Source organism: Haemaphysalis longicornis, unplaced genomic scaffold (genome assembly GCF_048455015.1).
Source record: "Haemaphysalis longicornis isolate Haplotype H1 unplaced genomic scaffold, Haemaphysalis longicornis Haplotype H1 scaffold_9, whole genome shotgun sequence".
NCBI lineage: Eukaryota > Metazoa > Arthropoda > Arachnida > Ixodida > Ixodidae > Haemaphysalis > Haemaphysalis longicornis.
In genome coordinates, this window is record NW_027526460.1 from 135104126 (window position 1) to 135118088 (window position 13963).

Sequence of the window (13963 nt, forward strand, 5' to 3'; positions counted from 1 at the left end):
CATTTAAGAGAATCGAAGCAAGCTGTACATCAATTGCGCACACATTACATCGATAAATTATTTGCATCGTATTACAAAAACGGACTAGCTTTCTTGCCGAAGTGCGAAGAGAATTGGTGTCGCATGGGCACCGGGAGACAGGGCTTCGGTGAAGGGTCAGACAACCGTACTGCACACGACGGAGCAACTCTTGAATGCCGCCTCCTGGTGGATCAATCTTCTCTCCCTCACCTGGGTCCCCTCGTCATAAACGTTGACGCGCCCGCAATGGTTGTAAATGCTTCCTTTGAGCGATTACACCACTAGGTATTTTGTAGTCACGTTTCTGTTGCATGGACCACAGAAGAAGTACCTCACCAAGGTTCGTGCGGCCGCCGCTGTTACCCCCCGCATCACCCTTAATGACTACATATTCCGGCACTTCAGCTGATTACTTTTCTAACCGCCAAAAGGTGGTTCTGTCCCATTTGCCACATCCAATCTGGCCGTGCTTCGAGTTCTGCGCTTGCAGCTTTATCCATCAACGCTCTTTCCTCCGGCCCCTCATAAGATGACCCCGTTTATGGTGATCTCAACTGCGCGGCTGAAACTGGTCTCGAAAAAAAAAACCCCTAGGCTGGGGTTTATTTGCCCACACATGCTTCACCAATTTCCTCTAGAAACTTTCCAACTTGCAGACCTTCTAAAGACTTTCACAATGCATTTCATCCTTCCTGCTTTCCCTTCCCGAGTGTCGGACTCTGGGGCTGCTTTTCTCAATGAATGATTACAAACACAACACGAACGACAGTACGCCAATCACCTGAAGTTATTCGTTTTTATGCTGTTATCATTCTGTGCCCCTTGAGCCAGCTTTTCGGTGTGTTTTTAATCTGTACTGCTGTTCTCGTCTGCGGTATCTGCATGGCCGTTTTTGTACTGGGCCCATACTTCACCCTTTCCGTTCAGTAATAAGAGCTAAAGAAATGTTTCCTACAAGTCCTCCTGATTCGTTATTTTCGAGCAGCACATAATTTCGCCATCTGAAACGGATCCACGAGCTGTCGCCCAATACAATGAAGGGTTATTTATTCCGTACCTTTTTTTACTGAAAATTTAGAAAAAGCGTATATACACCAAAAAAGCTCGGCATCATAGCGAAATGTCATAGGAACATTTGTATTCCCGAAATGGCACGGTCATGTTCTAGCGAATGACCTTTTGTGGGGTATTGTGCAAATGTTATAGGGCTGGCCGTATACCTGGAAGTTTCCACTGGTCACATCGGCGGCGACGGGTGATGCCGGGGGGCGTCGGCCTTTCATCATTTTCTCCAACGACGGCTGCGCTGGTGTGGCGTCAAGCGGCGAGACGACGTCGTATTCAGGGTGGCCTAGGGGGGAGCTTGAGGACGTCGTGTCGCTCCCGTCGTCGCTCTCGCTGTCGCTCTCGTTGTCAAACGCTGGGCTCGATCCACCTTTCTTGTCCCACGAGGCTGGCGTCCTGAGCAGTGTATGATTTTGACCAACTCAGTTTATTTATTTATTTAATTGTACCTTCAATGCCCTGGACTGAAACAATGAGTCCTGCGCCTCTGTTGAGAGGTCGGGACCTCATGGTTTCTGCACTATGGAACGATGCGCCGCAAAAGTCACTCGCTTTCGATGAACGAGTCACCATTCAGCCCTTACCTCTGATTTCTTCCCTATACTTTTAATGCACTGGATATCCGGTTCCTTGACTCCACCCCCCACCCCCCTCGTAACGAAATCCACGATTGTTTACACGTTGGCTCATTCAACCCTCCTGGGCTGAGATCTAACCTGAGATCTAAACCGTCTGAGATCTAACCTGCCAGGCGACATGGGGTCCTTCGATGAAAATGCCGGAGCAGATTCGACAGAAAGGGACACATTTTAAAGATTGTTTGAAGCCGTCAAGTTTATCTATTCGGAGTATGCTATCTCATTTAGAGTACCAAAAACAGTGTAGTTTTTGCTCACTTTTTCCCGTCTCGAGATTTTGCTGAGGTCACCTCCGTGGTGTGCGATGTGCTCGGTACGGCCGGGGTCGTACCGCTGGAGTTGCCCGCATCACGTGGCATCACACCGGATTTATGATCGAGCGGTTGGCTCACGTTGCGGGATACGGAGGCGCTCGTTGTGTTTGGTGCGACGTGTATGGGACTAAGGGAGTTTGAAGTTTTCTTGGCTCCCCGAGATCTGGCTTTCTCTTGGATGTTACCAGAACCTCCGTTTCTGGGCAACTTTGGAGAACGGTCGGTGCTGCGGGTCCCGGTAGCTTGTTTTTGGCTCTTAGCAGTGTCAACCTGTGAGGCCTTGGTAGGGATACGGGGAAGGCGCTGTTGAGGTCTTCCAGCAGGGTTCGAAGCACTTTCATGGTGACCGACTCTCCCATCCGTGGGGGACTTCAGGGCGCGTTCGGCGTTTTTCGCGCTTGCGGTTGGGTCACGGGAGAAATCTCGATCTGATGAGGGCCGAGTTCCTCCAGTTTTGAGTGAATCACGTCCTGTAGGTGACTTTGTCGCTTCACCAACCACTTTGTGTGGCGCGCTTCGGCCTGGCGACTCCACAGAAGCTTTTGCGGAACCAGACGGACTGCGTTTCCTTTTCGTCGGGGAAGGGGTGGTTGCAGTTTCTCCCGGCTGCGAGTCAGTGTTCTCAGGCGGCCTTTCGGCGTTTTGAGATTCTGGCGGTGTGTGGGCGCTGCTTGGCATCTTCGCAGAACGTTGAACGCCAGGTGACCTCCTAGGCATGGCTTGTGGCCGGTTAGTAGCGGGTGGCGTTAGTCGTGGCTGGGCGGCGTCACGACAGCCCAGAGGTGTCGTTCTGTTGGCAGACGACAGCGATGCGTAATCGCGGGACCCTGTAGCTGCCATGGCGGTTTCTGTCTAGTGATTCCTCGACATGTCCCTCGTTCTTCTTTTCTTCCTATTCTTGTCTTCAGCGGATACTGTCAGCTTCCCATCGGGTATTGGTCGGGGTTAATCAGGTCTTCTTAAGGACAAGTCTCCCAAAAACAATCGGAGCATCAACAAATAAAACATAAACGGAAAGGACGCAGAAATGCAGAAAAGAACAGTTAGATTGACAGTTCAGGTGGCGTGACGCCTACGCACTCAGGAAAGCATGCATGGGTTTAAGCATGTTTGCACAGAACTTCATGTGAAGTTTGTATGCGAAGTTTGTGGCCGGCTGTACAAGAGAATGGAGGTTGAGCTCCTCTGTTGTTGATACTGTGGCAGCTGTGTGTATTTTGTTTCCGTAAATGTGGCGTAAATGCAATGTGCCTTGCAGTAGCTTAACGGGATGGAAGGCTACCAGGGTCCGAAGTCGGGTCCACGTGATGGTGAGTTGGGTTGACTGTTATGCGAGAATTGTTTTTCGCGGTGGAGGTTCTTTCCGAACTGAGAGAGGTGAGAAATTGTAAATACAATAAAAGTCAGGATGGCGTAACCTTTGGTGGATGTCGTTAGCTTGCGCTGTTGTGCAGCGATGTCGGAAGCTACCTTCTTCTCAAAGGTATCGTGAAAAGTGGTGCCGACGATAGAAGAATCTGAGGCGTACGTGGGCGCACCAACATGCGCTCGTAGGCATTTCCGGTTGGTGATCTACAATTTGTTGCACTGACGTTTTGTTGATGCAAAAGTAAAAAAAAAAGGGCTTGCAAAACTTTGGAGAAGATGGTTGCTATCGCGATCATTGGGAGTTCGCCTTTGAGGCCTGTGCGGTGTTGTGCCAGAGCGCCCAGCCCAAATTCACGGCACGAGGCGACGCGCCGATAGCGGGGCCGATTTGCGCCTCTGCCAAAACACCCGCGGCAGACGTGCCCAAACTTGAATGCGCCGCAGAGTCGCCTCTCCATGCATTCCACTTCTCAACGGCTGGGCCGAATCATGCCTCGGACGAACGGCCTGCGGCAGACACGCAGCGACATGCCTGGAGAAGGTGCCACTCCCTCGCGTTCCCTTTCCCCGTCGGGGTGGCTCGGCTGACGCAACCGCTTCACCTCCATTCGTCGTAATCAAACTTAGTACAGCAACAGTCCTGATTGGAGCGTTTCAAACCGCTCGCGGCTGCAAAGGACCCCCGGGGGTACAAAACCAGATCAGAAGCACAGCGATCGCAGCACTTTTCGGAGGAACCAAGTTGAGACATGCTGTCGCCTTTGTACGATCCATGTAACGCTTTTGTTACCCTTGTACATACTGTATATAAATGTTGCTTCAACTCTTCGCCAGCTCGAGAACTTCATCGCTCTGCTCTGCGTAGCGTCGATAGGAGATGGAGCAAGGCAATGTCGCAGCACAGGTGACTACGCTGGGATGGCTAGTCACAGCAATGGTGGCTGCGGTGGGATGCACCAGTCCCAACAGTGGCTAATTTGGCGGAGTATTTTATTGATGAGATTTGACCCTCTCAGAAAAAGCACCAATAGAATTAGGCAGTTTTTTGGGCTGCATGTATCTTATAGCACGCGTTACGTTTTTGAAAGCACGTTTTATTATGGTAATGTTCTCGCTAGGGCGCTTATTGTTTTGTATAACAGTTAAGAGTTGCCATCATATTGTGTCATGATTTTCTCAATGCCATGTGCTTACGACATTTATGTACTCTTCTGTCTAAAAACAAATAAAAAAAAATGTGCGAACTGCCACTTTGTGAACTTATAGGGGTGGGGGCCTTGTCAAAATGTTTCCACAGACTTTTGTCCGGCATCTTCCTTCCAAAGAAAAAAAAAAGAGATGATGATAACAAGGTTAATCCGTTGGACTACGGCTGCAGTCCACATGGTGCTCTTCCCATGTCGTTGCCATGTACAACCCTAGAAGCTGGTGTGTGGACGTCGGGAAACTGTGTGGCCGTTGACAGTGAAGGTGATGAGGGCATTGAGGGCTTTTAAAAAAGCAAGCCACTGAGGTGCGGCCACTCTATCGGCATTTTCCCAGCACTCTTGATTTAGCGCTACGATTCTTGATTGAAGAGTCTTACGGCGTTTTCTTAGGCGCCATCGTTCTAATAAGGCCCGACGCTTACCCGCTAAAGAAATGACGTGGCTGCCAACACTGGGGTGTTCCTCCGCGAGTGTGACCTCCTACGCGTGTTGGCAGATCGTGGGTTTTACTGCGGCACTCCAAATACTTAGGAACAGAAGGCGTGTATCAATGACGTTCAAATCTGCTTTGGCATTCAGCCAGTTGACAGGTTTTACATGAGTATATGAGCATAGTTGGAACTGGTGCATGAGACGTTGGTACTTAAACAGGGAGGCATTTGGCGAACGTAATGATCACTCCCTAACGTGTATTCGGTGTTCTCGCAAGTCGCCCCGAGAAATAGGCGAATACAGGCGTGGTTAGGTGTGATATTCGGCTATTGAGCTATTTCCTGTCGTGTAGGCGCAGATGTTTCGGTGAGGAGAGTTAAAAGGTGGTCTAATTTTCACAAAAGATGCCAATTTAGTGCCGAGTGGCACGACAAGATCGGAGCCTCGCATAGTATGAGCACAATTCAATTCACGAAGGAGGACGGTATAGCATGAACTGAAAAACGGTGTTAATGCGGGCCTGTTCGTGCATACATAAAGATCGCAAACAGCGCTAAGACGGGACAAAGAAAAGGCGAGACGACACTGGGTGCTGAAGCTGCGAGCAGCGCCCAGTCTCGTCTCGCCTTTTCTTCGTCGCGCCTTAGCGCTGTTTGCGATCCTTAAGACGGTATCGCAAGCGCTCAAAGTGGGGATCAGGGTTTACTGAAGGCAAAGGGCTGAACGTTGGGCTCCAGTATACTAGTAATGATTAGGGTTAGGCCGTCACGTTGGTGATAGGTGCTCGTATCAAAGAGTTGCGGTGGAATCATGTTAGATACGGGCGTGTGCACGTGTGTCGTGTCATTTTAGGTGGTAGGGCTATCGTTGCGCCGGTTGGGGGGAGAGGGGTGTTCATGGTAGCTGTGGTCATGGTGGCTGTGGTGCTGATATTCGCAGTGTCTCGGAAACAACGGGCAACACTTGGCTGGGCCAACATTTAACACCCATGGATGAGAAACATGCCGCCAGCTTCTTGAACAACTTAGATATAAGTGTGTGTACCAGGGAGGCAGATAAAGCATCTTTACCTGCCTTTCTATGGAAACTTCTGTATCTCTGGAGTGGACTCAAGTTACAACCAGTAGTCCCAAAGCGTTGTCTGTGAGAATTCTTCCGCGACAAAATAATTTTTACTTAATGAGTTGGAGGAGCCATGTACTGGAGGAAAAGGTTTTCGTTCCCGCGGACGCCACGACAAGTCCGCTGCAAGTTAGTGAGAAACTTACACTAATGGGGACGTTTTCAGGGCAATGTTATATCACTGATTGTGCGTAGAAGCGCCATCTTGTGCCGAGGTGGTTGCACCCTTACGTGGACGGCATCGTAGAAAGCTATGAGGAAGTCCTATGCACCAAGGTCTTGAAGGGTCGCATGAATGCGAGCGAGGGTTTCACATTGTAGGTTGGGGGTAGCTGTTTGCTGGATCAGGAAGGGGAGAGTTTATTCAGAGTTGGCGCGAACAATACTTTAAGGGCGAAGCCCCTTTTTATTGGCAAGCTGTTGGCGTCTGCTGTCGTCGCCGTCGCCGTCGTAACCGTTGTTCGTCTCATGTTGTCACGGTACTACAACTCCGGGAAAATTGTTTACGCCTTGCGGTAGAACGTAACGCCTATTAAAAAACACCGGGACACTCGTTTACGCCTCGCGCTGGAGCGCTTCGTAACGCGTACTAAAAAAATACCGCCTTGCGCTAGAAAGCTTCATGCTTCAAAGAAAGATAGTACGTGGGTACTACGCCAGAGAGAGATAGATAGAGAGAGAAAGACAGAGAGAGAGAGAGAGAGAGAGAGAGAGAGAGAGAGAGAGAGAGAGAGAGAGAGAGAGAGAGAGAGAGAGAGAGAGAGAGAGAGAGAGAGAGAGAGAGAGAGAGAGAGAGAGAGAGAGAGAGATATGTTCTGGGCTGGCCAGGGAGCCCTCCGCTGCTCGAAAGTAGGGTTGGGAAGTGGAGGCAGAAGTGTGACAATAACAAGGGCGCGTATGCAAGGGCGCGTATACGGACATTTCGGATGCAGTTGTGTGGTGCGTGACGGGCTGTGGTTCGAAACGATTTCACGGGTATTTGTAGCGTTCCAGATTTTGCGAAGCGTTAGCGAGCAATCGACGCGTTTCTGCGCATCAGTCCTGTTAACGTGTGAGTGACGAGCAAGGATTCCTTATTAAAGCGAAGTTTTCAGCCTCTCACTAATGATGCCCGTACGAGAAAACACACTGACGATGATGATAATACCTTTATTTTGCCCTAACTAGGAGTACGGAGGAAGGAGAATTCTTCCGGGGTTCCTTCCCTTCAGTTGGCGGCCGGCAGTCCTTGGGCGCGAGCGGTACTTTCGACCTGCAGGAAAGCCAAATTTATTCTAAGATCATGATTATCGTGGCTGTTGTGTGGAAAAGTCAAAACGCTTCCCTGCGAAGCTTGGCCACAGCTCTGTTAAAGGGACACTGAAGTGAATTTGTCAAGCTCCCGTTTTTGCTTGCACTGTGTAGACTGGCTCAAATTAACACACTATTCATCGTTTATCCGGTTGACAAATCGGTAATTATTTTACAAAGCGCGAAAGAAGAAAAACTACTATGCGCGGTTTGCGGCGGCCGCACCAACTAAAGGCTGTGACGTCAGGAGGGGGGGGGGGCACTGTGATTGGACGATGCCCAAGGTTAGCAGTCAAAAGTTTCGGTTTCGGTTTCGGTTCTGTAAAACAACATGCTTGACATTTGATGGCGTTGTTGGATGGGTATTCTCGATTTCTCAATTATCGCCGTACCGCGCTTCTGCCATGTTGTCGGCTGTCAAATTTCTAAGATAAACCTCCCAGGGCGGCTTGGAATCGCAGAAATCACTAGACGAGGCCTACGCAGTGGATGAACGCCCTCCGCGTCACCGCAGACTCTCAAATGCCATGCGCTTGTCCCGCATATTCGAAGCTTGCGTCACTCATGTCTGTTCGTAAAAAGCTAGTTCGCACCAGGCCAAGGGTGTGCTGATTCAGGCCTGGGCCCACTGCCCGCAAGCAGTCGGTGCTTGTGGCAACAGCACGCCAACGAGAACTCGCTAGCGCGTCATTGTCAGTATGCGCGCGTTCTGCGATCTCACTCGTGGAGCAGTGAATGTTACGGCCCAAAAATGGTAAACTCAGTTCAGAAAACATCGGCCGCATACGAACAAATCAACTTACAAAAAAGAAAAATATATGTACCCTCGGGGATTCGAACTTGCGACTTTCAAAACAAATTCTTGCGCCTCAGACCGCTAGGCCACGAGCCGGCGCTGGGCGGTTTGGATATATAAGGTTTATAATGTATGACCAGTTTACACTTTTATTTATTTTAAGCATTTTAAGTACTTTATGTGACTATTTGTTGTATATCACTCCTGCAGTAAGCGTCCCCCAAACTTCCACAATATCTCACGTCTAGCAATTGCATTTCTTTGACGGAATAGCGTTCGCAGATGTGCGGTCGTGCTGCTGACCGCTGTGCTTGTTTACCCAGCGCAAAAAGTGCTTCCTGCTCCCTAGTTTTGCGCTGTACGGTAAAAGTTTCAGGTGATTTTATTTTCTTAGTACCTATATTGACTTCGCTGACTCTTCTCCCGCCTTCAATTGGCCTTAGATTTTCCTACTAGCGTAAAGTCAGCGAAGCGTCGCATGTGCACTTCTGCAGCGCTTGTGTGGAGCGACCCGGATTCTGAGTTTGGCACAGTTTACAAACTAACAAAGTAAGGAAAGGCACATTCTTTCATTCACAAAGGTGTTGTGGCTTAGTTTCAATTGAGCGAGCGAATAGCGACGACCCGTCGGCGGCCGGCGGACGAAACGCTGGGCCGGCTGACTCGATCGGTAGGTCGGCTGGTCGGCGAACCGTGCAGTAGCGCAGCCATTTTCCAGCTCATCTCCTGCTGACGTCACACGAAAACGCCACAGAAAATGGGCGAGCGTAAAGAGAGGAGGACAGCATTTTCGAATTGATTTTTCTACTAAATAAATTCGCGTAAACGCGGACAGAGTGGTCGAAACAATGCCTACGGACTCCGAACTACAATTTGCGCTAGTAATCCCGCAATGTTTACATATCACTTCAGTGTCCCTTTAAGGCACATTCCCACTGGCCTCGTCGCGCGACGGCGCGCGTCGCGCGATGAGGCCAGGAGGCGGTGTTCGCACTTGCGATGAGCAATGATGCGACTGCGTTCAGCGCAGCTGCTTCCCGACTTGTACGACCTCCTTGGTGCGTCAACCATTCGCAGTCAAAGAAAATTATGTTACACGAGCGCGACAAAAGCAGGTAGAAATCAAACTAAAACACGTGCTACTAACCTGGAACAATGCCGAAAGCATTGCGGGTTGCGGTAGGAGCAGAAAAAAACAAACTCAAGAAGGCTCTTTTCAACATATTATTGCACGAAGAAATGCACACGCTTGCTTTCACGCCACAACACCCACATCACGGCTCATAAATTTCGCTTCTTTTCACAGGCGCAAAGTTCTGACGCCTCCGAACTCCACGCGTGTTTACCAGTCACCGATAGAAGTACGAAGAGGCTATATACGATGACTACTTGCTTTTACAATCCATACAAGTTTCTCCACACTGATGATTTCCACGCTGTTCGTTGATTAGTGCACGCGCACGCTGAAGCCACTGACCAAAGAACCGAAGTGCACGGGAAGTTGCTTGCCGGCCCGTCCCGGCGGGTACAGCGATAGCGGGCCGAGCGCTGGCCGAGCGAGCCCAGCGGCGGCGGCTCGTCCGCCGCCGTGCCGCCGTTAGAGAGAGAGAAAGAGAGAATGCTTTATTTTTCGATATATATGTAGGGCATGTAATGCGAAGGCAAGATAACCGCTGGTCATTAAGGGTAACAGAGTGGATCCCTAGAGAAGGCAAGCGTTGCAGGGGGCGGCAGAAAGTTAGATGGGCAGATGAGATCAAGAAGTTTGCGGGGATAAATTGGTCACAGTTGGCACAGGACCGAGGTAATTGGAGAATAATGGGAGAGGCCTTTGCCCTGCAGTGGGCGTAGACAGGCTGGTGGTGATGATGATGATATATGTAGAAACACAACGATAGGGTGCGCGGCTGTTGGCCCGCAAGTCACCGTTGTAATGGGGTTGGGTAGGGAGGGAAAGATGGTAAGGAGAAAGGAGGAGAGCCAAAGGAGGCGATGGCTGTACACGCTGTACACAGTTGTTCGCGGTTGTTCAGTTTTCGGGCAAACGTTCATATGTTGTCGCACAGGCCCGTTTGAACCACGAAAAAGGCCAGTGCCCTCAGGGCCCTGTCTGTAGAGTGTCGCGGCAGCCTTGGGCGCAGTAGCGGCTCCAACGTTCCTGAGTCGCCGCCCAAACAGCGGTAGCTCGCCTGTAGAGCACTTCGTTCTTCCTTGTAGACGGCACAGTGCAGCAACAAGTGCTCGGCGTCTGCCAACACGTTACAACTTGTGCACTTGCCGCTCTTGCCTTGCTGCCACTGGGCCCGGGCCGCTGGTGTCCGGGCGCTGCCAGTTCTGAGCCGGTGCAGGACGGCGGCGGCTTGCCTGGATATGCCGTCCGGGACTCGGGCCGGGAGGCGTATTCCCCAACCATATCCCGTAGGGGCCCAGGCCGACCACACCCCCTAAGCAGGGGCGCAGCCAATGAGGTTAAAAACTTCCAATTTTTTAACATCCTTGGACGCAGCACCGTGACGTCTCTACCTATATGTGCGCGACTTCATGCGAGGTGGATTTTTTCTTTTTTCCCCCTCCCCTCGTTTCGGCTGCTTTGCGGGCGGCCGATGGTTTCGCTCCGCGGGCAACTTGTGTTGTACTATTTATATTTCTATTCCTGCTATTTCTTGTTTATACATTTGTATACTTTTTCTTTTTTGCGTGTGTGTGGCTTATAGCTGAGGCAGGAGCTGTGACACAATGTTGGCGAATTAAAAGGCCAGTCACTACAGAAATATATATATGTGGTAGCTAAAAATGCGTCGCAGGAAACAGACACAAACTGCTCATCTATACCCATCAGCGGATCTCTAAAAGTGGCAATTTTTTGCCGCTATTTGGACTCCGAAATCACTTTCGCAAAAATAGTGCGCCAAGGAGATAACTTTTTTACTTAGTTTTATCTCTGCTGCGACTACCGTGACTTCAAGCTTACGGGCAACTACCCATTAGTCCCAGCGAAAAGAATATACGTATCTGAGTGAGTGTAACACTGCATTAAATGAGAGGCCATGGGGCCCTGGGGGAGCAAGGATGAGGAGAAAAGGGGAAGGTCACAACTCGCACAATGAACACAGTTGCAGTCTTGTGGTCCTAATCGCAAAATGAACACATTAAAGTCAGTCAGTGGCAGCAAAACGCACAGTTCACAATTAAAGTACAGTTTACACTGTGGACAATGCGGTTCACACTTCACAGTGCACGCTGCAGACAGTTCACATTGTTTACCGAACGGGGAAGTCGGCCAGGCTGCTACACCAATTTGTAGAGTCTGTTTTCAAGGGCGTACTCGGTAATTGCTTCTAGTGCGGTGGGATCGTCACGGACCCGACTAACATGTTCCTGTTCAGTCGCAGGGGCGGGACCTAGAGTTAAAAGTTGGGGGTGATTACGGTCCAATAATGGACAGAGCCAAATTAAGTGGTAACGATTTGGTGTGCCTTCCCGATTACAGGGGGGGGGGGGGGCATCAGCGCAATTCGGATCCTGCTGGAGCTGTCTGTTTATAAATAACGGATCTTATGCAACAAAATCTCTGTTTGCATGAAGCACAAATGGTTAAAAATAACTAATCGACATTGGCAACAGCGTGAGTGGTAGCACGCATGATTACTGATATCAAACTCGGCCTGGTGGCTTCAGTGAAGAGACTGTGGTCAATAGCCCTGTACAGAAGACATATATCAAACTCCTCGATTACTCCAGTTGCTGTACAATCCAACTATTACTTAGCCCTTGGTTGGTATACAGGGTGTCCCAGCTATCATGCACCAAGATTAAAAAAAAGACAAATTGCGTAACTCGAAGAAAACCTGGTGCATAATGTTTGCAGTACTGTGAAGAAGCGGATAGTAATTTTTTCATTAATGAGACTTAATTAATTAATTGTAATTAGTTATCTATCTCGAGAAATACTGTCCTAATCACTCAAAGGTCGATGAGGCACTTGTAGGTAACCACGAGGGGCATCTAACTGCGCTATTTTCAGTGACGAACTAATTGCGTACTCATTTATTCTGGCTGATAAAGGAAACCCGCGAAATATGAAAAATACCACGTGACGACGCTTACGCGCGCAGTGTAAAGCAGCGTCACCAAACAAAGCTGATTGAAAGCAACTGCTTCGCGTGTTACCCGCCCGAAGAGACAGCGCATCACCTTGATAATGGCATGCATGAAAGGAGCAGCAGCAGCAAGATTCGCGGGACGCGTGTGCAGATAAGGAACAAACTCGGTCGCGATTTCTTCTTTCTTTCTTTTGTCTATTTCATTCTGGCTAACTCAGAGGCAGCCTGTTTGAGGGCGTTGCTTTACGGTGCGCGCGGAGGCGCCGTCACGTGGTATTTTTCATATTTCGGGGGTTTCCTTTATCAGTCAGAATAAATGTGTACGCAATTAGGTCATCGCTAAAAATACCGCAGTTAGATTCCCCTCGTGGTTACCTACAAGTGCCGCATTGACACTTTAGTGATCAGGACAATATTTCTCGAGTTAGATAATTAATTACAATTAGTTAATTAAGTCTCACTAACGAAAAAAATACTGTCCGCTTCTTCACAGTACTGCAAACATTATGCACCTGGTTTCCTTCGAGTTACGCCTTTACTCTTTTGTAAAATCTTGGTGCATGATAGCTGGGACACCCTGTATATTTTCGATATTGTTTCCCTAAATTGTTATGACCAGCAGTGCCAACTATGCAGAATTCATGACCGAGTGTAAAACGAGTACGTTTCAGCTGGTGTATTTCTTATCAATGTATCACCCTTGCAAGAACGATTCACACCTTCCATTGCTGTTAAAAAAATGTCAATGTTTTCCTTAGTGGCACTGTTCCTGATAAAGAATAATGCAATGAAGTTAATGTTGACGAAATTCAATGTAATAGTGCTTATGAAAGTGCGAAAATGTAGCAGCTCATGCAGCTGTATATTTCGCAAGAGTAGGACAGTTTGTAAATGTAGTCATGGGTAATTGGCTGCCTTTCTTGTAATCCTTACCTGCAGCACCGAATCGTGTTTTGAGGTGTGTATATAGTGAAAGAGCACCCAACTCAATTTTATACCCTTCTGTGGGCTGTAGAATGAGCTTTCAATGAGGGTGTTTGCTTTCCGGACCGTGTATAATTGCCACATGGGCGTCAAAGCGTCCATCCGCGCGCGCGCACTTCGAGCACCGAGTCGAGCGCTTATCTAGGAACATGATCGGAGGTCAGCGTCAACTTGCAGGTGCGCAAGAAGAGCGCGGAGAGATCAGGGGCTCAGGTATAAAAGGTTAGCTTCTACCACATGTGCGTCAGCTTCCCCAGCGCCGCAGGCCAGCCCCGCCCACGGATCGAAACCATCGGCCGCCTGCCAAGCTGTCGAAACGAGGGGAGGGGAAAAAAAGAAAAATTCCACCTCGCATGAAGTCGCGCACATATAGGTAGAGACGTCACGGTGCTGCGTCCAAGGAGGTTGAAAAATTTCAATTTTTTTAACCTCCTTGGCTGCGCCCCTGCTTAGAGGGTGTGGTCGGCCTGGGCCCCTACGGGATATGGTTTGGGAATACGCGGCCGGGAGGGGCCCTATCTCCAGTTCTGGATGTTTTAGGGCGATTGTACGGCGGATCAGCAGGCGCGCGTCTTCGAAGGGTAGGACAGTGGGGTTTTGGCTGCCTGCGCCTTCTAGGGCC

General features: G+C 49.5%; 1 protein-coding gene across 1 annotated transcript in view; it reads right to left on the bottom strand.

Annotated features, from left to right (window-relative positions):
- Positions 1 to 7324: 7324 nt before the first annotated feature.
- LOC144153450 (sphingomyelin phosphodiesterase-like) overlaps positions 7325 to 13963 on the bottom strand; it is a 65328-nt gene continuing 58689 nt past the window's right edge. Inside the window, exon 14 of the mRNA XM_077685094.1 lies at positions 7325 to 7420. Within this exon, the coding sequence (XP_077541220.1) occupies positions 7376 to 7420 (45 nt within the window). The 3' untranslated portion in view covers positions 7325 to 7375. The remainder of the gene's footprint in view (positions 7421 to 13963) is intronic.